The sequence below is a fragment of the Kwoniella dejecticola genome, chromosome 5 (assembly GCF_000512565.2).
Source record: "Kwoniella dejecticola CBS 10117 chromosome 5, complete sequence".
NCBI classification, from domain to species: Eukaryota; Fungi; Basidiomycota; class Tremellomycetes; order Tremellales; family Cryptococcaceae; genus Kwoniella; species Kwoniella dejecticola.
In genome coordinates this window covers 108,225-132,850 of record NC_089305.1, presented here as the reverse complement: position 1 = coordinate 132,850, position 24,626 = coordinate 108,225, and the positions used below count along the sequence as shown (strand labels likewise).

The following is a 24,626-nucleotide window of genomic DNA, read 5'->3' as shown; positions in this document are numbered from 1 at the left end:
TTACCAAGATGGACCTGGGACCGCCCATATCCCCATCATCGAGCAACAACGACGCCCGGTCGCTTCCTGCGTCAACTGCGGAACCCGCGATAACGACAAAACCCGCTACAAGCATGTCAAATCCTCCTGCTCCGCCCCAAAAAGATGGCGCGGCAGTGATACAGAACAATGCAGCCGCCAATCCTCAGAACGCTGGTACCGCCAATACTTCAGGTCACCCTACCACTGGACCTATAATAGATTCCGGGAATACTGATCATCCCGCAGCCCAACAAGCATTACACGAACAGCCTCATCAAGCAGCCGTACCATCCGTCCCATCAACTGAGACTCACCCCTCAGATCCATCGAGGGGTACCACTGCCCCTGCCGCTCACGCTGCTCAAGCTCAAGCTCCGACTGCATCCATTGACCCGAACGTCCCTTCGTCAGAATCAGCTCCAACCGCTTTGCCTACGAATGCTGCGACTCATCCTGAAGAGCAGAAGGAAGCTATCCAGAATGAACATCCTGCTGTTGTCCATCGAGAGGTCGAGAAGACTAAGGCGGAAGCGAGGGAATTGAAGGGCGAGAAGCCGAAAGGTACTGTCGTACATGGACTAGAGGATGATCGGCTCTGGGCCATGTTGAGACGATTCGACGTTGTAAGTTTTGTCTGAGCCTAATTATCGTGTGATAATACTTTACTGAAAGACGCGAGGTCATAGCAAATCACTCATGTACTTCATCCTGCTCATCACCTCCCTTCGAAAGAACCTGATCTGCGAAACTCCACTTTGCCCAACCTACCTTCACATTCGGACGTCCTTCGATCGAACCTCGAACGGGTATTCGCAGCTATCGGACCATCGTCAGTCATGGGTCTTAGAGAAGTCCAACGAATGATGTCTTGGTCACCTGAAGAGCGATGGAGAACAGGATCATTCTGCGCCGCCTACTTCATATGCTGGATATTCGGCTATGCTGTCGCAGGAGTAATCTCATTCTTCATCGCGATTGTTTGTTTCCCAAGCTGTAGAAGATGGTTCTTCCCTCCTGTGCCTCCCGCTCCCTTCACTCCGCCAAGTGCGACCGATCCGACCAACCAGAAAGGAGACGAAAGTATTCTGGGTAATGTCGATGGAAAAACGGTTCATAGGAGCAAAGCTGAACAAGCTGAAGAACAAGCGTTTGAGGCTACTAGCATTCTCCAAGCCTACACGACAAGGCTGCTATTTGTAAGTAACTCTATCAAGCATGGTCCAACATAATAATACTTCTATATGCTATGGAGGCTGACTTCGCGGACTCTGGATATAGGATGGTCGAAAAAAGGGCAAAGAAGCTGGAAATTCCACAGTCGGAGAAAAGAAGCGCGCAAGCGATAGTTCGACTTCTTCAGACTCCGAGCCGGACAACGACGTTCCCCCTGGTCAACCCGGTGTAACGCGAGAGAAACATGCCAAAGATCAGTCTCAAGGTCTGGAATCGGGCACGGTCGTGGTGGGAGGAGAAACGATTACACCGGACAAACCGTTGAACGAGAAGGAAAAGAAAAAGTTGGCTCAAAGAGAAGCAAAGAGGAAGAGAGACGAGATGGTCTCGAAAATGACCAAAGCTACGGAGGAAGGTCTGGGAGCTTTCGCGGATACAATGGAAAGGATGACAAAGTGAGCAAACGGAGATCCCAGTCCTACTTTTCATGGATGTTCACTGATGCAGGAAAATGTCAAATAGTGCGCTATCACCTCCTGTACCTTACCCTGACTCGTATGCCCGTTTCAAGATCGCTGGAGCATTCCTGGTTCCCATCATGTTCTTGTTCACCTTCGTACCGCCCTGGGTTTTCGCCAGATCCGCCACGTTCTTCTTTGGGGTGGGATTTTGGGGACAGCCTTTGTTGATTAGAGCCGGAAAGGAGATGATCAAATACTTACCGCCAAATTGGGAAGAGCTGATCGATATTCGAAAGTGAGTTGAGACGTATTTCGGAAGTACTGGTGTTGAGATACTGATTAATCGATGATTCTTTAGCTCCATCCTGTCTGGTGTTCCTACTGATGCTCAGCTTACTCTGCACTTATTACGAGTCGCCGAAGCGCTCAATACGCCTTTACCTAGACCACCGTGCGTAACTCCTCTGCCCCCTTCGCTGCACTCAATCATTTCAGCTTGACTGACCCACGGAGCTTCTCCATAGTCCCCCGCCTCTCGAAGGTACACCAAAGGTCAGCGCAACATACATTCCCACACAGACCGGACGAGAGTCTTATGCTGACGACTGACGGTGTGCTGTACAGGAAGCTATCAAGGATACCACTCCAGCTACAGTCACGGCTGACGACGATGCCGAAGTCCTCGAGGCGGAAGAACAAGGTGGCCTGACTGAAGCGACCACAAAGGCGAAACACAAGACCAAGTCTCACTTGCTCGAAGCTTTCAAAGGTGTCGGCAAGAAGATGGCTGCTTTCCATGGTGATGTGGCCGTGGACGGCAGCAAAAAACAGGCACGTATTGAGGCTCTCGATCGCGGTGAGACCGACCTGACGACTGGAGAAAAGATCGGTTCGAAAGTGGACAAGTTGTTCTTTAAAGGTCATATTAAAGATGATGGCACGCCGCACTGTGAGTCACCTCCCCCTCTGAATTAATCCTGTTTCTTCCTTCCTCTTCCGCCACTTTTTCCCTCCTCGTAAAGCGGCATATCAACTCTCGCAGACTACACTGAGTTAAATGCTGATATCGACACTTATCTAGCATATCCTTGTAAACTCGACAAGACATCTGGACATATCATTCTGGAAAACAGGAATGACGTTGTCAAAGAACCTAGGATCACCTTCGTGCCTATATCTGGGAAGACAGAACATTTCGTTTGGCCAGTCGACGATATCGTGGAGATCAAGAAGGTGAGCGAGCCTTCATCTGGTTGTGCGGGTCAGGTTCCATTGCGGTACGAGTGAGGTGCTGATGTAAGTCATGGTCACAGAGCCACGTATCTATGCCTCGTATGGCCCTGGGATGGGCTTCCGGAGCAGAGATCGAGGGATTGGGCTTGACGATTAGATTCAAAGCTCGTTCGCAGCAAATTGCCGAGCGTGTGGGCAGCGAGAAAGATGAAGGGACGACTATACATCTTACCCGAGTAGGCAGGCGGGAAGAATTGTTTGTAAGGTTGGTCAGTATGGGTGTTCAAAGATGGGAGGTTCTCTAGATCCATGCGACGCGCCCTGACTGCATCTCGTCCGTCGCGCCGCTGGAATGCTCGGACGATCACTGAATGAAGCGGTGATTTCCTATAGTATACACGTTGAAACTTCTGATAGACTTTCGATCACGTACATGCAACGTTTGATTTATACTCTGAACATCGGCGACGAGAGTACCCAATTCGGTTTGCGTCCCTGTATTTGGGTGACATGTGAAGTCGTTGATCCTCAGCAAGATGCCCTTCCACTTGTGTGACAAGCAACCTTTCGAGGATTCAAGCTGTAACTCCCACAATGACGATGTCCCATAAGGAACGTGATGATCTTCTTCTCCACACTTGTGACTTCCCTATGTTCTGTTCAAATCTAGACCCGCCGCAGATGATTCCAGTAAATTTAAGTTCTGTTCATTGGGCCTCCACTTTTCCGGCGCCGATCCGATATTTTTTGGTGGATCGGACCTGGTTTACGCCGAAGAAAAGCTTGCGATTCGGATTAGACCGATCGAAAAGCGTTCGTTCTTTTCTCCCTCCTGTAGCTGTTTCTTTTCATGGACATGTGCTCGTGCTTGTGCTTGTGCTGGGTCTGTAATAGGTCATGACTAGCATTCTTTCTGTTGAGATCTGGAGTCAGCTGTAAGTACAAAAGTACAAGATCGACTGACACGTATATTGTGTGTTCTCCTGGACTATATCGAGTGCAATAAAACACGCCTCCCTCCGTCGTATTACGCTCGCCTGGCATGAGCTTCAACTGGTTATCACGACCATCGATAATCAGGCATCATGTCCGGCAATAGCGAGCATAATCTTAGCATGAATGCGAACGCAGAGAAGGCTGTCCCTGGGGTGGTAGAGCAAGATATGGCTCAAAAAGATGTGAATGTAAATGCACACAGAGAACAAGTTGTTGAGGGGACGAAAAATGGTAGAGCGAAACCGGGACATGGGGATTGGAGAGCTGAAGATAAGGATATTGAGATTCCTAAGAACAATTTATGGATAGTCATGCCTACGTGAGTCTAGGCACAATCCAGCTTAGATACAATGAATCACCCTCTCATAGTACAATCTTGAATCCACCAACCGCGTCAATCTGGACAAAGCATTCTTCCTGAATCATTCCAAGAGAGTCTGACGCTGAACATTGTTTTGTTCTTGTTCCTGGTTCCAATGTAGTGTCGGGCTGGTAGGCTTCATAGCGGCCCTAGATCAATCCGTACGTCGTAACATATTTGCGTTGAACCCACGTCCTACCTGTGTACATGGGGCTGATATGTAATCGGCATGCTTAGATCGTCTCGACGGCTTTACCAACGATAGCAGCAGAATTCAATACCACCCCTTCCCAATACTCATGGATCGGAACATCGTATTTATTAAGTCAGATCTTGATGAACCCCGTCAATGGACGATTGACCGATATCTTCGGTCGGAAACCGGCTTTGTACTTGGCTGTACTGTTTCTGTTGGTCTTTTCGGCTCTTTGTGGAGCAGCTAAGAATGCGACTTGGTAAGTCCACTATTCATGAGTCCATCTGTCCATCTTCCCCTGCACATCACCTCATCGACACGTCATTCCATCCTTTCACCTGTCCATCATTTCATCAAGAACATGCCCGCATTATCGGTTCATCGAAGCACAGAGAGGCTGATCTCTTTGTCATTACGGCAGGTTGATCATTGCTCGAGCGTTTGCTGGATTGGGAGGAGGCTCGGTAGTCAGTCTATCGTTGATTGTAGTATGTAAGTCGCTTCGTACTTTGCCCCTCTCGTTACTCACTTGAGTGCATTCATAAGCTGAACTCTGTACATTGCTCTACAGCCGATGTTGTTCCTCTGGAGAAAAGGGGTAAATTCCAGGGATATATGGCTGCTACGTGGGGTGTAGCGGGTACGCTGGGTCCGGTTTTAGGTGGTCTGTTAACGACCAAAGCTAGTTGGTGAGCATTGGTGCATCCTTTCTTGACCAAAGCATGAGTTGAGACGGTGCGGTATCGTAATATACAGGCGTTGGTGTTTCTGTAAGTCACAATTTCCCCTAATCGCTCAATTCACGAGGATCGCATCCAGCTGAATGTATTCGAAAAAATCCTGAACGCGTAGACATCAATATACCGATCTGTACTATCGCCCTCGTCCTGATATTCTTCTTCTTGAAGTTGAAACGAACGAAACGAGGGGACGCAGCTGAGCTGAGGCGTTCATTCGATTTCCTCGGTTTGTAAGTCGTTCTACCTCGCCCTCGCATCTCGCCTGTTCTGTGCAGAATGCTTACACCTCGTTCGGGATCAGGGTTCTTGTCATGGGTGCTGCAGCTTTGATCGTTGTCGGTTTCTCCAATGCTGCAGACGAGGGATTCGATTCCAAGTCAGCCTACGGGGTCATCATTGCTGGGGTAGTCACTACTGGTTTGACGGTTGCGCATTGTATAACGACAAAGAAGAACGCTATCATCCCTGCGGTAAGTGAACTCGCACCACCCACCACGCATCAACCAGGTCACTGATACATGACGGCTGTTGTGTAAACGCTTTCGCCGTACTTAGCGATTACTGAGGACTAGGACACCATTGTTCTTCACTTTCGGCTCATTCTTCCTATCAGTCATGTTCATGCCCGCCACATTCCTCTTACCGCAATTCTTCCAAGGTGTGGGTGGGGCAACGTCTTTGAAATCGGGAGTCGACTTTATTCCATTCTGTTTGGGCTTGATCATCTTTAGTGTTCTAGGTAAGTTCACGCCGTAGGACTGTGTCATCATGGCAGCACCAACATGATATTTTCTTCTTATATTCAACATTGGTTGACACTTCTCCTTCTTGATTAGCCGGAGAAATATCGACTCGTCTGCATATAGTCCGTCCGTTGGTATGGACAGGCTTCTCGATCTCAGCACTAGGATATGGACTGTGGTACGCTCTCTTGACATACGATGTACCCTATGCCACGCAAGAAGGCATTCAAGTGGTAGTTGCCGCTGGGATCGGGCTGGCTATCTCCAGTCCGATGTTAGTCATTCAAGCTAGTATGCCGGGGAAAGATATGGCTGCTAGTACGGCTGCTTGGACTTTGACTAGGAGTATAGGAGCTTGTATAGGTGAGCGTGGTTTTTAACTCCCAGATCCATCAAATCTGAGTACTACTGATGCTTCGAACAGGCCTTGCAATTTTTACGGCGGTCTTCAACACAGGTATCAGATCGAGGTTTTCCAAGATCGAAGGATATGGAACCGTCTTCACGGCCCCTACAGGTACAGCGGGGTATCATGCTTTGCATGATCTTCCCGATGGTGATCTCAAGAACTCTGTCCTCAAGGCTTTCGCAGATTCTATGAGGGTCAGTATAACGTCTCCATGATGGTTACCCCTTGACAAGTATTTAGCGCTAAGACTCCTTGGTGTAACTTTTAGGTCTGTTGGATCATTGGATGCGCATTATCTTGCACCGCATTAGCCGTAAGTTCACCTTTTTGTCCTATAATCGTATGCGTGCACAACAGAATAAATGCTGAATTTGATGACGATTATAAAAACAGATAACGCTATGTACCAAATCGTATAGTCTAAAAAGGACATACGCCTCTGCGCCATCAACAACCTCTAACGGTAATGATCTCGAGACTGGGAGTCCGGCAAATGAGAAAGATCTAGAAGCTGGTGCTCCTCAAGTAGGAAGTGTTCTTGGACGGGATGAGGCCGGACGTGAGGTCGAGCTGGACCAGGATACGATAGATAGAGAAGAAAGGGCAATGATGCGTATGGAAGATGGGTTGAGGGATACAGGGGGTAGTATGCCTCCTACGCGAATTACTTCCCATGTTTGATTGTGCAATGAATGATGTAGTTGGACTCACGATATGCATATGATAATACTCTCAGGTAGAGATGTCAGCAATACGGCGCAGTGCTCTCGGCGTGTTCTATCTAGGTTATCGAGTGAATTACGCGTGTGCCACGTGCGTGTGTATGTGATTTTTTGTTTATTTTACCCTGAATCATTTTTTCAACGTCCTCCTGTAATTCAGTCGCCTCTTTGATCATTTCCTTTATCCTATCATCCTATCATACTTTCTCCCCTCCCTCATCCTCACTTATCAAGCCGGCTTTGTCTCTTTCTTATAGAGCATAGACCAGAGCAATTCCTCGCCGTCGACTCCTTCCAGGCGAGACAGTCCGATTTCACCACATATATCGACCTAGCCACACGCGGCCAGGTTCTTACACCTCTTATCGTTCCCTTATCACTCACCACTCATTAATCAGCCATCGGACCAACCAGAAATATAGCAATTCAACATGTCACCTGTAGCAGAACCCACCCTTACTCCTCTCCCCTTCTCCCCTCTTTCTGACCTGTACGTCAGTCTCGCCAAAGCAGGCTCCAACGTCGAAGCCAAAGCAGCTGCCGATGCCATCGCCTTATCATTGAAGAAATCACCCAGAACCTTCAATGCCATTCAAGATGGAAAAGTACTTGATGTCGTACTTCTATGGGCCTCATCCAAGTCGGGATACGAGAGAGAGTCTGCTCCAGTGCTGGTGGAAAGGATATGCAAGAGTTTGGGTACCGGTATCGAAGGTGTCTTCTTGCCCCTCATCCCCGCCTTGTTGAACTTGTCGATGGATAAAGGTCAACCAGTTAGAAGTGCCGTCAACACAGCTATGACTGCTCTTATCAAGGCTACAGCACCCGAAGGCTCGAGGCTGGTGTTGGATACTCTGTGTAAGGCATTAGAAGAATCGAAAGGCTGGAGATCCAAGGTCGCCGCTTTGAAGGCTATCGAAGGTCTGGTTAAACCTGGTGCGGATGATTATGTTGCTCAGGAATTGGGCCATGTTATCCCTTACATCGAACATGCCATGCACGACACCAAGTCTGAGGTAAGCCGGTACTACATCTACAACGCAAGGGATTTGAAGATTTAGCTGATTTGCCTTCTTGTCACAGGTGTCCGCCGCCGCTCAAAAAGCCGCGACCACCTTGTGTAGTATTCTCCCTAACCCAGATGTACTCAAACACATCAACCTCCTCGTCTCCGCCATGGCTTCTCCAGCAGCTGTACCCGGAACCATCAAAGGTCTTTCTTCCACTACCTTCGTCGCTGAGGTCAATGCTCCCACACTCGCCGTTATGGTACCCCTTCTCTCCCGAGCTCTGAAAGAACGATCCACCGACACTCAACGAATGACTTGTATCGTTATTGGAAACTTGGTCAAATTGGTCCGAGATCCCACTGTCGCTGCAAGATACCTCGGTCCCTTGTTCGGTGGTGTAGAGCAATTGGCTAAAGGTGCTGCTTTCCCTGAAATCCGAGCTTTCGCTCAAACCGCTCTCGATATTCTTATCGGCGCAGGTGCTTCAGCCAACGCTACTCCCCTCCCTCCCAGAGATATCATCCTGGCTGTCACTGAAGCTTTGACCATCATGGCTCCCCACCTCGACGTATCCGGTTTACCTGCTCACCCCTCTCTACCACTTTCCTCTTGCATGCCTCAATCACCAGTCCTCGCTCACGCCATCGAATATCAAGCCAACGTCGTAGCCGATCTCGTCGATCTCCGAAGATGGGATGCTTCTATTTGGGAAGCCAAGGGTTTGGGTTCATTCATGAAATTACTGTTAGGTGCCGAGCAAGGATCAGAAGCTACTACTGCGATCAGAAAAGCATTCATGGACATCGATAAGGCTAAATATGCGCCTGCGGAGGAGGACGATGGATCCGAGGGTCAATTGTTGTGTGATATTCAATTCTCTTTGGCGTACGGCGGTCTGTTGTTGTTGAACCACACCAATTTGAAGCTGCGAAGAGGAAGGAGATACGGTATCTGCGCTGGAAATGGTGCTGGTAAATCTACCTTGATGAAGGCTATCCGAGATGGGAAAGTGAGTTACAGATGCCTCTACTATTTTTCCAATAAGGCTGTTGTCTGACGTAATTCTCCCACAGGTCGAAGGTTTCCCGCCTCAAGACGAGCTTCGAACCATCATGGTCGAACATGCTCTCCAAGGTGAAGACGCGTCAGCTGCCATTATAGACTTCATTTCCTCCGATCCTAAGTTGGCCAAAAAGACTAGAGCCGAGATCTCTGCGATGCTGCTGTCTGTCGGTTTCTCTGATGACAAACAGCGAGATCCCGTGGCTTCCTTGTCTGGTGGATGGAAGATGAAGCTGGAATTGGCTAGAGCTATGTTGATTGGTGCTGATATCTTGTTATTGTGAGTTTACTGTTGCTTTCCCGCCATTGCAATCACGGCTTACGCAGTCGTGTTGCAGGGATGAGCCTACCAATCACTTGGACGTTCAGACTGTTGCTTGGCTTGAAGAATATGTCTGTAGCTTGAGTGATGTCACGTGTATGATTGTATCGCACGATTCTGGATTCTTGGATAACGTCTGTACCGATATCGTGAGTTACCTCCTCACATCCGTGTCCTTCGATTAGCAGAATATTGACAGTCGTGGTCAGATCCATTACGAGGAGAAGAAGCTCGCCTACTACCCTGGTAACCTTTCCAAATTCGTCGAAAAGGTGCCATCTGCCAAATCTTACTACACGCTCGCCGCTACCTCCATCAAGTGAGTTTCCGCACAATATGTCGGTGTTGTGCGTCATACTGATTATTCAATCTTTGCAGATTCTCCTTCCCTCCCCCCGGTTCTCTGATGGGTGTCCGATCCAATACCCGAGCTATCATGAAACTCGCTGGCTGTACATTCACATACCCTGGTGCTCCTCGGCCATCATTGAAGAACGTATCTTGTTCATTATCGCTCTCATCTCGTGTGGGTATAGTAGGACCTAACGGTGCCGGTAAATCCACCTTGATCAAGCTTTTGACGGGTGAGACCGTTCCTCAAGAAGGTGCCGTACACAAGCACCCAGCTTTGCGAGTCGGTTATGTAGCTCAACACGCTTTCCACCATATCAACTTGCATCTCGACAAAACCGCTGTGCAGTATATTCAGTGGAGATACCAAGATGGACACGATAGGGAGATGATGGAGAAAGCCACTCGAGTCTTGACCGACGAAGACAAGGAAATGATGGACAGGTCTATCGAAGGAAAGGACGGATCACTGAGGAAGATCGAAATGATTCTGGGTAGACAAAAGCTGAAGAAGACCTTCCAATACGAAGTTAAATTCAAGGGAATGACCCACAAACACAACGCTTGGTTGTCCAGAGATTTCCTGATTGAGCATGGTTTCCAGAAACTGTTAGGTCAATTCGATGATATGGAGTCGTCAAGAGAAGGTGCCGGTCAACGAGATACTGCCGCTTCTGCTGTTAGAGAAGTGCTTGAAGCCGTTGGTTTGGATGGAGATATCGCTCAATACAACGAGATGAGTGGATTATCAGGTGGTCAGAAGGTTAAGGTCGTCATTGCTGCTTCCATGTTCAACAGGTGAGCGCCCCTTATCCCCATATCCCCGTCGTATCTCGAATAGTCGAACTCGACTAATTTGCTCCGAAAATGTATAGACCTCAATGTCTGTTCCTGGACGAACCTACCAATTTCTTGGACAGAGAAGCTCTTGGTGGTTTAGCAGTAGCCATCAAAGAATGGGGAGGTGCAGTCTGTATCATCTCGCATTCCCAAGAATTCGTATCTGCGCTTTGTCCCGAGATATGGCACGTCGACAATGGAGAATTAACCCACAAAGGAAAAGTCGCCATTGTCGAAGACGCTTTCGATAACCCCTCCAACCCCACTTCGAGAGTCGCTTCCAAAGCTGGTACGCCCAGGACCGTCCCTGGTACGCCTGGAACGGCGACTCCTGGGTCTGGAACTGCTACGCCGAGCGGCAGTGCTGCCCCGTCAGGCGCCGAGGAGATTGCGGACGGGGTTGCTAAGATTATGCTCAAGAAGAAAAAGAAGAAGAAGGTGAGTCAAGGATTCGACATCGCGTCTGACGGATCCTTGCCTTTCTTTCTACCCCCCACAACCTGTGCTCTTGATGTGATATGCGGATATACGATAGATGGCTGATAATCCAATTCTTTACTTTTGCAGATGACAAGAAACGAATTGAAAGCTCAAGCTGAGCGAAGGGCCAAGAGGAAGCTTGATTGGTTATCGTACGGCGGAGAGAGGGAGCCTGATACAGATGACGATGATGAGTAGATGTAGTAGATGTAGAACTAGGACTGGATGGACTTTATTTCGATCCTTTTAATCATTAATTATCGATCATCATAGACCAGATCAACAATACACTTGACCTTGTATCCCAGGTTGTCATACCCCCATCATAGACATATACCCTGATGTTATGCTCTTGTCTTCTCACTGGCGTCATAAAACGGAGGCTCCAGGTCACTAGTAGACAAAACATTCAATATATTTCCATCAACTTTACATTTACGCTCATGGATATGGATACAGTTTTTATCCTCCCATACTACCTTCAGATCTGCACTGCGACAGCCTCAGCCAGCTCCGATGCTAGTGGACAAAGACTGATTTCCGAGACATATAACCACTCGAGGCAGTGCAAGAGAAAGGAAAAGATAACGGATGCATGACAGTACAAAAACCCAACAATCCCACTATCACCAATTACCAACAATACATATATATACATTATGCCGCTTTGCAGCTTTGATTTTAGGCAATCTTACCGCCCAATTCCTCTTGGATGAAATCCTGGACGGCCTGCTCGTACCCTGTCTTCTCATCGTCGATCGAGAAACCCAGTTTCAAGGCATCGGTATTATCGAATGCGCCTGCCCAGGTATCGCAGATAGCTATCACTTTGGGGTCTTTGCCGAATTTGATCAGTTTCAATTTATCTTCTCCGCCGTATTTGATCCTGTGCAACGAACGCAAAAAGCATCTCGTCAGCGTCAGCATCAGCGTTAGCGCCAGTAGTAGTGGTAGTGTCAATTTCTGTGGACCCATACTCTGCGGGGGTTATATTGATATATGGATGGAGCTGTGTCTTGACTTACAAAGCTTGGATAATTTGTCTCGGGGTAATCTGGATTCCAGGGAGATTAACGATCCGTTCTTGACTGACAGCTTTGAGATCGTCCTCTTTGACAGTGGCCGCATGGATGATGTTCTTCACGACGGTCTTGGTGGATCCGACCCACGTCAAGTAATAGTCGAGGGCGGGATCGTCGATCGAGTCGGCAATAGGACAGGGGGATTCCTGCCCCTGGAGAGGCTCCCGGATCATACCTGAGATATAGGATGAGGCGGCGGAAGAAGGGGCACCGGGTCGCACGGTGACGGTCACTAATCTGACGGTTCGGGTGTCTAGGTAGCCTGGATGGGTAGGAGTGGGTCAGCGTCAAATTCGTACCCCCTTTCTTCTGCATCAACGATCACTCATCACTCATCACTCATCACTCATCACGCATCACTCATCACTCATCGATCAACACTCATCACTCATCACTCATGCTCGAAATCAACAGGATTCGATGAGCAGAGGACAAGGAGATTGTGTGATAGAATCAGAATAAGTCGTATAGGCTGAGCCTCGCTCGCCAAATCACGCCGCACTCATCACTGCACTCACCTTTCCTTCCATAGTCATAAACAATCATCTCCACCACATGTTTCTGAACTCCATAACTGCTCTCGGGAACTACAGGCTTCGTCTTCGGGTCGACCACCGACTGGGGCGTGACGGCCCCGTAGACCGCAAGGGAAGAAGCGAACACGTAGACGGGTTTAGGCCCAGAGGAGAAATGCTTTTCGGCATGTTTGTGCGCTGCGTCGAGTAACGCGCGGTGAGAGTCGATGTTGACGCTGTAACCTAGGGGGAAGTTGGCTTCGGATCCGCCGGACATGATACCGCTAAGTTGAGGTGAATGCATTTATTAGCACTGGACACATCAACACCGTTGTGGGTCGGTGATCGTCTTTGTGAAATAGGTCATCATCATTTTATCATAGATCGACTTGACTCGACTTGACTTGACTGAACATGACTTGACTTGAAATAACTTGGATTGGTGCGACATGGATCAAAAGGTTTAAGGGGAAACATGGACCCACTGCAAAGCGAAGAACCCTCCAATTTTCTCTCCCTCAAAGATCCCAGCCAACTCCGCCGGTTTACCCAGATCCGCCTTGATAGTTCGCAACTTGGCTTTATCGGTGATTCCATGATTAGGAGGCTCGACGATATCGGTCGCTATCACCTTGATATTTGGGTAAAGGTTTAATAATTGGATGACGAGTTTTTGACCGACAAAGCCTGTTCAATTCAGTCGTCGAGTTGTTACATTGTCATACGTAAGGTCAGCTTCGACGCCTCTCCGCACGATCGATATCGATGATGATAACGGAGATTGAAATGATAATGATGATATAAGGCAATAAGATAGCCGATGACCCAAATACCAAATTTGAGCCAACAAGGGTAACGAAGGGCAGACAGACAGACAGACTTACCGCCCGCTCCAGTGACTAGGACGGTCTCGACGAACGAAGGGATCTTGAATGAACCTGACATTGAGGCTATGATTATGATTATGACTATGATGCGATATGCGATCTTACTTGTGGACTTAGTGGGCTGGACTAATGTTCGATATTGTTCTGATACGTGAGGTTGTGCCGTGCGAATTACAGACAGGTGAACAAAGAGAGAATATAATAAATAATAATAATGCAACCAGAAGAAGAGGACGATGAAAGTCAGGTGGATATCTTTATATGTCGTATAGTCATGTAACGAAACTCGGACCAAAGATCCGTGTCTTTACGTCTTTACGTCAATTCCGAGAGGGTCTTGGTTAATCCCCTTTGAGAATAGCCAACAATCCCAAGCTGATAGCCAACAATACATGCACTATAGCCAACAATCAAAGCACGCGAGCAAGCTACATCTCGGGATTGGCTATATTTTCTTTCGAATGGGCCCTCTCGCAAGCATTATTGGTTATTCCCACTGCTCTTACTGCTGCCCCCGAGAGGGAAGTCTGAAAGTGGACATCGTCCATGTGTCGCGGTGTGATTACCGAGTCGGAAGGACGGAAGGACGGTCCGATCATCCTCCATCCTCCGGCCCGCTTGTCATTCTTGTGTGTTACCCGAATGCACCCAAGTTGACAATTTGCGAGAATATGAGTAGTTATCGTTTGACTTCTGATTCTTATGCATTTATGAGTTTGGTATGAGACAGACAGAAACGTATCGTACACATATGTATTGAGAGATACACCACTAGGTAGTCATCTCATCCGTCATGAGCTTGCACTTGACGCAGATGCAGGTGCAATGGAAAATGCAAATGCAACCGCAAATATGGCATGAGCTTGTCAGGACCCCGCTAAATTATCGAGTTCGGATTATACCAGCATTGATCAATTTTTGGATCTTTCCAGCGATCTGACAGGCGAGCAAAACAGAACAGACAGACAGACAGAACATCATCAGCTTACTCAATCCTATGGAAAAGGGAAGATGAGTCACCCACCATAGGGTTCTTCATGTGGTCTTGCAAGGCCTTGGGGTTCTGTTGTGCGTCAGAGAGGATTTCTGCAACGTCAAATGAGTCAGCATCGCCCGTCCCCCAATTTCTCTTTCGAAGTTAATGCCATCCCTTTGCGCCCGAATCAGCCGCTCACGTCTCATAATCGGGTCACTCATGATTTCCTGTACGGCAGGATCCCTCATAGCTCGCTCGTAGGTCTGTTCGTCGGTCTCGGTAGATCGCTGAGATTGAATTTGGGTGAGGATCCTGGTTAAGTTGGTCTCGAGTTCACGGGTGTGCTGCAGATCAGGTAGAGGTTATTAGCGCTGCGCATAGATGACCCTTCGGACCCGAATTCCCGCTCACCTTCTTCTCGACATCAGCTTCGGTAGCCTGTTGTAAAGTCTCCAAAGCACTGTTGAACTCCTTCATAGCTTCCTGCACTAACGCCTTCCTGATATACGCCTTGATGAATGTAGCATCAATCTTGATAGCTTGTTCGGCATCTTTGAGGGCTTCAGGCAAAGCCATGAGTTTCTGATAGCATGATGCTCGGTTGTTGTACGCTCGTGGATCGGTACTGGAAAACATCAATCAGACTCAGCATTACGCTCAGCGATGGGCGGTGTTAGACCCATAGTCGACGTAAGTCGATCAACCATGATCCAGTCCGAAGACGAAGGATGGAAGGGGTTAGCGCTAAGGCTGAAGAGATATATACTCACGGTAATCTCTTAACCGCCTCAGTATAACTCTTGACCGCACCAGCATAATCTCCAGCCTTGAAAAGCTCATTGCCCTCCGCTCGTGACGACTCCGCTAACTCAGGATTGATGTATGCCTGTTTGTCAGCTTCGAGTTTAGCCTTTTCAGCTTCTCGAAGTTTGGTCAGGATATCGGGCGTTCGGTGCTCGGTGAGTGATTTCGAGTAGAATTTAATGGCGTTTGGTAAGTCGTTGAGCTTGTTGTAAGCTGATCCGATTCTACCGTACGCTCTGACGTCGACACACAGGAGGATCAGCTCATGCCTCATGCGCATCATCATGAGAGCGTTAGCTGAAATGTGGAGACTACTGAACTCACTTGGCGAATGTCTTGTAATCTGCTCGAAGGTCTCTTCCTTCCTCGACGGCTTTTTCACAAGTCTCGATGCATTTCTCGTATTCTCCCTTTTCGAAGTAAACGGCTGAAGAGGCATGAAGAAGCGGGGTATCAGCACAGCAAACCTCGATTCCCTTCCTTCCTGGACCATCTTTGTTGGCTTTACTGAACCAGAGGTTGAAGAGTATACTCACCAGATAAATTGGTCAGGAAAGTGACGTCTTTGGGGTATACTTCCCAAGCTTTGCTGTATAGCTCGATAGCCTCATCGAATTTTCTCGCTTTGTACGCTACGTTTCCTTTACCCTTGAGATCGGCAGCTTCCTTCTCAGCAGCCTTGTCCGATCCTTCCTCTTCCTCTTCCTCGACTTCCATAGGCTCTTCCTTTGGTGCAGGCGTAGGCTCGGGCTTCTTCTCGGCGGCGGCTGGGGCTGGGGCGGGCGCGGGTTTCGAGGAAGAGGCTTCTGGCTGTGGGGGGAAAGGTTGCATTCCAGGTGGGGTTTCGTTACTTCCTTCGGGTCTTTCCATTGCGTCCTATCGATCATATAGAGTAAGTCTCGCAGTATCGTAACAGAGGAGCTGCTAAGTTGGAACAGCCTAGGTTCACTCACAATATCGATGCCCATCATCACCCCTAACACAGTCAACATCCTCGGATCACCCATCAGACTTCCCATATCTTTTCCTCCGGACGCTTGAAGTCTGCTGACAGTCGCTCGGAAGCTCGGATCAAGCATGAACTGTTTGGTCTTGGGGTGATTCTCCAGCTTGGTGATCATAGATGGGTCGTTGAAGATTTTGCCTAAACCCATATCTCCACCTGGGCCAAAGGGGGATTGCGATTCATTATCCATGGCTCGCTTGACATCCGCTAAACCCTTTTTCAGTATGTCGGAGGAAGGGTCGACTTGAAGACCTTCTTCATAGGCCATGACTGCCTCGGGGTATTGTCGGAGTCCGTGCAGGGCGGCTCCTTTTCGTAAATACCCTTTGGCGAACGAGGGGGAGACTTCGATGCACTGAGAGATACGAATTGGATATATGTAAGCTGACGACGAGACAGGACTGAAGGGAATATAGGAGGAGGATATCCGAGGAAGGTGGGTACTTTCTGACATCAAGGGTTTTCGACCCTAGCAGTCTAATAAGGAAGGGCGGTATATCGAATCTTAGTTACTGTCTACTCACCTTCTCAGCATCCTCAAGGGCTCCTTGCCAATCTTTCAAACCTCCCTTCGACGCTGATCTATTACTGTACAGGACATGATTCTGTCCATCTATCTCTATCGCATCGCTGTACAATTTGGCGGCTGTAGCATAATCTTTAGCTGCGAAAGCTTTGTTGGCTTCTGCCTTGATTGCGTTTGCCTGGGTGAATGTATCTCTCGTCAGCTGGGATTTGTACTCTTTCAAAGTGCACTATACTCTATCTGCAGTACTCACGTCTGACATGCTTGTTGCTGTTGAGCTGTGAGTAGAATGTATGTATGAAGAAGACGATGTTTATAGTGAGGGAAGATGGTTATATGTATGGTGAGAATGAGGGGATGCCCATGTCGTCGAATAGTCCAGAAACCAATCAACCTCCACTCTCATCTCCGTATAACGGTACTATTCTTATCAATATGGCATAGGACAAAGTAATCCACGTCATGTTGGGAATGGCGCGTCGCGTTAGAAATCTCATTTTCCCTGAATTAATGCTACTCTCACCGTACTACGCGTTTTCATCCTTCTTCTCATCCTCAGTCTTCTTATTGACAGCATTCCTCAACAAGACTTCAAGGCAAGGAGAGACAGCACTCACGATGGCAGACAACCTACCAAGCACACAGGACCTGATGCCTGTTCTCGCAGACGATTTGATGCGAGACAGGTCCCGTCAATTTGTCGAATTCCTAGATGACGACGTGAGTCAGCTGGGATTTACTGTATTCATATGGTGTACACGGTTAAGCGTAAGATGGGGAAGCTGATATTTGTTGGATACCTGATAGACACAAGCAAATTACAACTATCGAGAATCGATCAAACGAATGTTAGATTTGGAGCAAGTCCGATTGATAGTCAACCTAGACGATTTGAGGGATTACGAAAGGAGTTATGCCGATGGTTTACTCTTACAACCGACATCTTACCTTCCTGCGCTCGATGCGGCTCTCACACAGCTGGTACAGAGTTTGCATGATCCGGTGAAACATAAGATAGCTGGTAATGAGTGTGAGTGATCGTCCTCGCTTTTACTCGACTTTTGCATTTGCTATCACTATCTCTCGAAAGTGATCTCTTTTCCTCTGTCAAGGTTTCACCTACCCCTACCTCAGCTTGCCATATCTTCTTGTCCCATTCATCTCCCTGCATGCCAAACCATGTCTGGCTCCCCTTCGCAGTCTTTCTTTCACCTCGCTCGTCACCTCTTACTGGAACACTGGCTGATCGCATACACTTCCAGATTATGTTGGATTGCGAGGGTCCTTCGGTCAACAGCATTGCAATCCCCGTACATTGCGAAGTCATCAAATCGGAAAAATGGTCAGTCTCGAAGGTATCGTAACAAGATGTGAGCTGGTGTCTTTCTGCTCGATTTCGTGTCTCGGGAGAATGAGCTCATCTCTCGTGGTCTAGGTTCCCTGGTCCGACCGAAAATGTTAAAGTCGATCCATTTCTGTCAACCAACCGGTAAATTCCACTCTCGATCGTATCACGACGCGACCATAATTGCTCCCTCCTCGACATTGACCGGATCAACAACCGTGATACCGCAAGATGATGGTGAAGGTCATCCGCTGCTCATGGAGTACGGCTTGTCAACTTTCCGAGATCATCAGACTATTAGTATACAGGAAATGCCGGAGCGAGCCCCTGCAGGTCAACTGCCGCGGGGTGTAGAAGTTGTATTGGCAGATGACCTGGTGGACTGCTGTAAACCTGGAGATCGAATTCAATTGGTCGGTGTATACAAGTCATCTGGTGGTGGTGCGGGCGCAAGAGGGTTCCAGTAAGCATCATTTCCTGCGATACGGCATGAGCTTGAAACACACACTGAATCTTGCCCGGATGATCTCTTCAGAACGTCGATAATCGCCAACAACATCATTCTCCTGTCTTCCAAGCAAGGCGGTGGTATCGCTCAGACACCATTGACTGACACAGATATCCGAAACATAAACAAGCTTTCAAAGCGTAAAAACATCTTTGAACTGCTTTCTCAATCGCTTGCCCCGTCGATCTACGGTTCCGACTATATCAAATCTGCCATTTTGCTGCTGCTTTTGGGGGGAGAAGAGAAAAACCTGAAGAATGGTGCCCACATAAGAGGAGACATCAATATCTTGATGGTCGGTGATCCGTCGACCGCCAAATCGCAGATGCTTCGATTCGTTCTGAACACAGCGCCGCTGGCTATTGCGACTACTGGTAGAGGGTCCTCGGGCGTTGGTTTGACGGCTGCCGTAACGACTGATAAGGATACGGGCAAGTCACTCATCGCGTTTGAAGGAGGAAGCCCGCAATTCCCAAGAAGCTGATGGTCTTTGGGTTGCATACAGGTGAAAGACGTTTAGAAGCGGGTGCGATGGTTTTAGCCGATCGTGGTGTCGTCTGTATCGATGAATTCGACAAGATGTCGGAAGTGGATAGAGTTGCGATACACGAAGTTATGGAACAGCAAACTGTCACCATCGCCAAAGCTGGTATACATACCTCCCTGAATGCCAGATGTAGTGTGGTAGCTGCTGCGAATCCCATCTACGGTCAAGTGAGTTTACCTTCCATCGCCCGTGCAGAGATTTCAGCTCACAAAATGATATAGTACGATGTGCACAAGGATCCTCATAGAAACATCGCTTTACCGGACTCCTTGCTGTCCCGTTTCGATTTGCTGTTTGTCGTAACGGACGACACGGATGAACAGCGAGATAGGATGATATCGGAGCATGTATTAAGGATGCATCGATACCTACAACCTGGTGTCGAGGAAGGTGAGTCATTCTGCGCTTCGTACATGGGGTATTTGAGTAGTAGAGTGGATATTCATGTGCTTGTTTTCGTTTACAGGCGCTCCTGCAATCGAGAATATATCGCAGAACTTGGATGTAGGAGGTGACGAGGCTGAATCTCGAATTACCGAGACTCCTGTCTTCGAGAAGTTTAACCCGCTTCTACATGGTGGAGTGACGACTTCCTCGGGTAGAGGCGCCAACAAGAAGAAAGAGGTACTCAGCATCGCGTTTGTCAAGAAATACATCCAATACAGTAAATCAAGGTGTCATCCGACTTTAACCAAGGGTGCGGCAGATTGGATCGTGAGCGTCTATAGCGCACTGAGAAACGATGATTTGGCTGGAAACCAAAAGCGAGTGAGTATCGTCTCAAATAGGGACTTGATCTGTCCGCTGTCCCTTCAATGAGGATCGCTAACCCGGTGGTATAGACATCCCCCTTGACTGCTCGTACGCTCGAGACCCTCATCCGTCTGTCCACTGCCCATGCCAAAGCTAGGTTATCGGCTAGTGTAGATGAACGGGATGCTATGGCCGCCGAGGAGATCTTGCGATTCGCGTTGTTCAAAGAAGTCTTGAAGCCCGAAAGGAGGAAACGACGAAAGCTCAATGCGGGTGTCCCCGTCGACTCGGACGAAGAGGAAGACGACGAAGAAGACGAGGAACAAGTGACTGCTGGTGCAGGTGCAGGAGTCACTGAGAGTCAACGTGAGAGAGCTAGGGAGAAGAATAGGAGGATGGAAGGCGGTCCGGCGCTGAGAGGATCAACGCCTCGAGCAGCTCCTGGTTCTGCGCCTATACCGCAGACTCCAGGCGACAGGGATGAAGACGATATAGATATGGATGCTTCTTTGGCTTTAGCTGAAGCCGAGGCCGAAGGGGAAGACGCGCGAGGATCCGCTCAGGGTCAAGAGGAGACCGATGCTGAAATCTCAGCTGCAAGATTGGATTTATTCCGAAATCGACTATCGAGTATATTCGAGAATGAACTAGACGCGGACGGGATGATAGATTTCGGGGACCTTGTTCCTAAGATCAATGACGGGTTGGAGACTTCCGACTTGTTTGGCAATAGGGAAGCGAGGACGGCGGTACAGAGGATGAATGATAGGAATGAGATCATGTTTGCCGAGGGTACGGTGTACAAGGTGTAACGTGGCGAGAGCACTGGGTCGCGTTGGGCTTATTGAAGCTGATCTTGGATTGCTCTTGGGTTTCGGTTGCGAAGTTGGATTTGATCAAGGATGAGGTTCGTATTTGTAGGTTTTTGTACATGTAGATTCGATCCGCCTCTTCTAGACTACACATTACATTACACAGGTTATAGTCGTATGCGATGCGATACATGTAATTATTGCGAAGCAGGTAGACTTCGAGTATTATTACATTGATAGTGTGATGCCCATGTGATACAACAGGTTGGATGTTTGGATTATATCCTAAAGCTTACAGCCAACGACTTACGGGGACCCTCACACCTCGACAGAACGAGTACACTATCTCTTGACACCTCATTCCAAATGACTTCCGGTGTCTCACTTCATTCGGTCGCATCCGGACAACGATCATCCCGGCCACCCTACCCAATCCTTTACTATCCGATCCCCACACCCACCTGCCCCGCCCAGATCCATATGTTCCCCTGGACAATGCTCCAACACCAATCCGCCTTTCTCATCCAATGCTCGTAGCCCGATCCAATCTTGGCGATACATCGGCTGATCTTGCATCGGGATGATCTCGCTCTTATTCAGGGGTGAATAGGTCGAGAATTGAGATGATTGGGCGGGGGATACTGTACCTACACATCAGATCAATCAGCACATCCAGGAGTTGATCAGCATGGGCAAGGACAGTGACAGGGACAGGGACAAGCTGGATCTCGATATGTATGAGTCGAGTTTGAGCTAAGTGTGGATACGTACGATCACTATCAAACATAACAGCTACGAAATTCTGTAATCCCCCAACTCCCTGCCCACTCCCATTTCTGCCTTTCTTATCCTCACGTCTCCGTCTGACCTCTTCCCGGACCCGGAGGATAGCTTCATTATCGTCATCGTCAAAGGTATCCAGCGAGATTGTTTGTGTATGTGATTGTGATTTATCATTGCTATCGCCGCCCAATCCCTTTTCTCCATTGAGATCTCGTACGAAAGTGTTGACAGCGTAAAACTCGTCCAGTCGCTCGGTATCTCGGAAATAGGCAGCTTGGACGATATGCGATTGAGCGTAAGAAGTGTATATCCCCGAACGAGCCGCTCGAGCAGCCAGGAGACACGTCAAGGTTGGAGGTGTCGGACAGGGGATCAAGGCGGATATACCGAAATGGGGGGTGCCGAACTGGTCGAATCATAGTTCAGGCCGAACCACATCAGCATCAGGAGAACGCGACGGCAGATGGGTGGTATGAAGAGGGACACAGGAGAAAGGGGGAAATACGGAAGCTGGTGATGATGTGCACACAGCTATCTGCGACTCACGGTGATCAGATTCTTTATTGGCGGGTTGTTGCAATACTGAGCGTAGAATCTTAGGAATAATCCACCTTGCGAGAATCCCATAGCGTCGAACTACATCAAGTGAATTGTTGGAAGCACAAGTCAGGTCAGGTCAGATCAGCCCATTCTGTAGACCCATTGCATGCCATTGTATCTCAGTCTCCGATTGACTGGACTGCTGAAACACTCACCCCTCCTTGGAGCTCAGGTATATTCTCAATCTGCTCACATCCAGCCCATCCCTGATCTTCCGCATTGCCCCAAAACCCCGCTCGTCGCTCATCATCTAGACTACCCCCTTGAGGGATCTGGACGGAATGTACGAATATACCCGGATGGACAGTCTTGATGTTTTCGATGAAGGATGATATCCCTTCGGAAAGAGCTGTATCACCCAGACCATGCCTACGCGTGACCCCAGACATGCGCACCCGTCAGCTGAGTCGATATAATCTCAAATATCTTTCAATGCTATTTGATCTGATCTGAAGTATAGTCCTCAGGACACGGACTCACCATATGACAAGTGGTCTAGGGGTTTTGGAATCCAAGACCAGTTGATCGGATGTCGGCGCACCGAGTACTGTTCTCGTAGCGACGATCGACAGGCCTGCAACGAAGCTGAATAGATTGTTACGCCTCATATCGATTCCACCCTGCGCGGTGTTGCTTGTATACGGTGTAGAGGAGAGAAACTACCTGGATTGTACAACAGTTGGGACTATGCGAAAGGCTCTAATGCACGTTCGCCGTCATCGAGCCAAATAGTGAAGATCGCGGAGTTCGGACTTCGGCGTTTCTCCGCCGTGGAATCTCACCCTACAATTGCTAGACGAATGCCATCAAGTTGCGGACAAAATATGATTCCACACGTTGCACTAAGCTGTCACTCAATCGCCATAGGAAGCCTCTACTTGGCAAGAATAAGGTCTGTTCTGTCAGGCTATCTAACAGGAGACCGAGCGATAGACTGATTTAACTCTGCATCGCCAGATGACATTCTGGAAGATTACTCTACGGCTGGATCTCACCGCCACGCATGGATCAAACAAGACGATATAGACGACCTTCATATGGCTGTAGGGACTTCGCGTCCGGCTCCCTCTCGGTCCTCAAAATCAGGCTCACGGAGGACCGTATCAATCCGTCAGGGATCTGAACGACGTTTTTGGACCAGTTGAGTACGACCACAAACGCTGATTCCTGGTAAGATCGTTTGTACGCCAGAATGTCCGGATGATCCGGTAACAAATCATCGTAATCGCCGTAAATCTATCACTCATGAAGATTAGCTGTCGATTCGCAATTCGATTGCAAAACTTTCTCACCAAAGCTTTATTTTGCTTCCTGACCGAGATGGCTTCCGTCCAGAATGACAATACGCTGTCCGGATCTGCGAGCTGATATTCAACATTGCACTTTGGGTGATCAGGAATAGCTCTCATCCAGGGTTTTGCACCAGAAAACCCTCCGTTGGTCTGATCATTCCACTGAAACACCAAGTCAGCTGTGACGCTCGATTGATCATCGAAACCTAGCTTGATTCACCTGCATCGGAGTACGGGAATTGTCTCTGGCCCGCGCTAGAGCGTTGTCCAGCATTTCTCTCTTCAACAGCGGACTTCTTGAGCTGGATAGGATCCTGCAGTATCGGTATTTAGCGCTTAGCTTGCTCGTTGAACCCGGCAAACGAAGACTCACATATTGACTGTATCGATGGTCGCTGTATCTAGATAATCCTCCATCGTCCAGTCTTTGGGGATGTTCACCATCCCAATCTCCTGTCCTTGATAAACAAATATCGTTCCCGATAACGTCGTCTCGAAGAGAGCAAGCATTTTCGGCCCGTCATATCTGTATCTTTCGGAATCGTCTGTCCAGCGAGAAACACTTCTTGGCTGATCGTGATTCTCCAGATAGATAGCATTCCATCCGCCCAATTCGTACATTCCTTTCTGCCACGAGCCGACCACTCGACGAACATCGGAAAGATCCCATTTTCTAGCGATGTGACGAGCACCAGCCGTGTAGTCGAGAGTGCATAAAGCATATTCGAAAGCCATGTTGATCTCCTGGCGATCCGGGTGGACGTAAGGCAGCATGTCTTCGGGCTTGTACACTGAAGGTACTTCACCGACAGTCATAGCATCGAACGCTATCCACAACTCAGCATTCAGTCATTGATTCACTGAAACTTTCCAAACATCTGTGTTATTATGGCCCAGACTTACGTTTCATGACTTGCTGCAGCTCGTGGATGCAATCGTGCACCTTCGGGCCGTTGGCGATCCGTGATAGCGCAGGCTGCGTTACCTCTCCCGGCTCCAAGATGGGTGCATCGGAGTACGAAGGATCCTGGAACATTCAGTACCAAACAGCAAGTCTCGGTAACCTACCT

The 24,626-nt window shown here is 48.6% G+C and overlaps 8 protein-coding genes across 8 annotated transcripts; 4 read left to right on the top strand and 4 right to left on the bottom strand.

Annotated features, from left to right (window-relative positions):
- Nucleotides 1-8: 8 nt before the first annotated feature.
- Nucleotides 9-3,193, top strand: I303_104157 (uncharacterized protein; the record flags this gene model as incomplete). The annotated part of the gene is made up of 9 exons (XM_018408160.1): nucleotides 9-644; nucleotides 708-1,217; nucleotides 1,300-1,649; nucleotides 1,717-1,950; nucleotides 2,014-2,106; nucleotides 2,180-2,207; nucleotides 2,280-2,604; nucleotides 2,737-2,888; nucleotides 2,969-3,193. 9 exons carry the CDS (start codon nucleotides 9-11, stop codon nucleotides 3,191-3,193), a joined length of 2,553 nt encoding a protein of 850 aa, XP_018263371.1.
- A 780-nt stretch (nucleotides 3,194-3,973) lies between these two features.
- Nucleotides 3,974-7,014, top strand: I303_104156 (uncharacterized protein; the record flags this gene model as incomplete). Its single annotated transcript, XM_018408161.1, has 13 exons — nucleotides 3,974-4,203; nucleotides 4,367-4,406; nucleotides 4,483-4,700; nucleotides 4,863-4,933; nucleotides 5,013-5,130; nucleotides 5,198-5,211; nucleotides 5,294-5,411; nucleotides 5,483-5,651; nucleotides 5,737-5,920; nucleotides 6,018-6,287; nucleotides 6,349-6,527; nucleotides 6,602-6,646; nucleotides 6,727-7,014. The coding sequence occupies 13 exons, from the start codon at nucleotides 3,974-3,976 to the stop codon at nucleotides 7,012-7,014; spliced, it is 1,944 nt and encodes a 647-aa protein (XP_018263372.1).
- Nucleotides 7,015-7,486: 472 nt separating this feature from the next.
- On the top strand, nucleotides 7,487-11,318 carry I303_104155 (uncharacterized protein; the record flags this gene model as incomplete). Its single annotated transcript, XM_018408162.1, has 8 exons — nucleotides 7,487-8,071; nucleotides 8,139-9,074; nucleotides 9,139-9,407; nucleotides 9,466-9,598; nucleotides 9,659-9,768; nucleotides 9,828-10,598; nucleotides 10,676-11,078; nucleotides 11,208-11,318. The coding sequence occupies 8 exons, from the start codon at nucleotides 7,487-7,489 to the stop codon at nucleotides 11,316-11,318; spliced, it is 3,318 nt and encodes a 1,105-aa protein (XP_018263373.1).
- Nucleotides 11,319-11,801: 483 nt separating this feature from the next.
- On the bottom strand, nucleotides 11,802-13,662 carry I303_104154 (uncharacterized protein; the record flags this gene model as incomplete). The annotated part of the gene is made up of 5 exons (XM_018408163.1): nucleotides 11,802-12,006; nucleotides 12,146-12,464; nucleotides 12,721-13,001; nucleotides 13,203-13,404; nucleotides 13,602-13,662. The coding sequence occupies 5 exons, from the start codon at nucleotides 13,660-13,662 to the stop codon at nucleotides 11,802-11,804; spliced, it is 1,068 nt and encodes a 355-aa protein (XP_018263374.1).
- Nucleotides 13,663-14,486: 824 nt separating this feature from the next.
- On the bottom strand, nucleotides 14,487-17,178 carry I303_104153 (uncharacterized protein; the record flags this gene model as incomplete). Its single annotated transcript, XM_018408164.1, has 10 exons — nucleotides 14,487-14,540; nucleotides 14,629-14,690; nucleotides 14,780-14,924; nucleotides 14,992-15,205; nucleotides 15,351-15,620; nucleotides 15,709-15,811; nucleotides 15,921-16,260; nucleotides 16,338-16,745; nucleotides 16,915-17,094; nucleotides 17,170-17,178. 10 exons carry the CDS (start codon nucleotides 17,176-17,178, stop codon nucleotides 14,487-14,489), a joined length of 1,785 nt encoding a protein of 594 aa, XP_018263375.1.
- A 356-nt stretch (nucleotides 17,179-17,534) lies between these two features.
- Nucleotides 17,535-20,881, top strand: I303_104152 (uncharacterized protein; the record flags this gene model as incomplete). The annotated part of the gene is made up of 9 exons (XM_065968917.1): nucleotides 17,535-17,636; nucleotides 17,724-17,946; nucleotides 18,179-18,286; nucleotides 18,352-18,724; nucleotides 18,797-19,200; nucleotides 19,275-19,483; nucleotides 19,538-19,706; nucleotides 19,783-20,084; nucleotides 20,159-20,881. The coding sequence occupies 9 exons, from the start codon at nucleotides 17,535-17,537 to the stop codon at nucleotides 20,879-20,881; spliced, it is 2,613 nt and encodes an 870-aa protein (XP_065824989.1).
- Nucleotides 20,882-21,292: 411 nt separating this feature from the next.
- On the bottom strand, nucleotides 21,293-22,872 carry I303_104151 (uncharacterized protein; the record flags this gene model as incomplete). The annotated part of the gene is made up of 5 exons (XM_018408166.2): nucleotides 21,293-21,528; nucleotides 21,653-22,070; nucleotides 22,211-22,300; nucleotides 22,420-22,633; nucleotides 22,745-22,872. The coding sequence occupies 5 exons, from the start codon at nucleotides 22,870-22,872 to the stop codon at nucleotides 21,293-21,295; spliced, it is 1,086 nt and encodes a 361-aa protein (XP_018263377.2).
- Nucleotides 22,873-23,272: 400 nt separating this feature from the next.
- On the bottom strand, nucleotides 23,273-24,592 carry I303_104150 (uncharacterized protein; the record flags this gene model as incomplete). The annotated part of the gene is made up of 5 exons (XM_065968916.1): nucleotides 23,273-23,500; nucleotides 23,557-23,718; nucleotides 23,777-23,870; nucleotides 23,930-24,383; nucleotides 24,460-24,592. 5 exons carry the CDS (start codon nucleotides 24,590-24,592, stop codon nucleotides 23,273-23,275), a joined length of 1,071 nt encoding a protein of 356 aa, XP_065824988.1.
- Nucleotides 24,593-24,626: the final 34 nt, after the last annotated feature.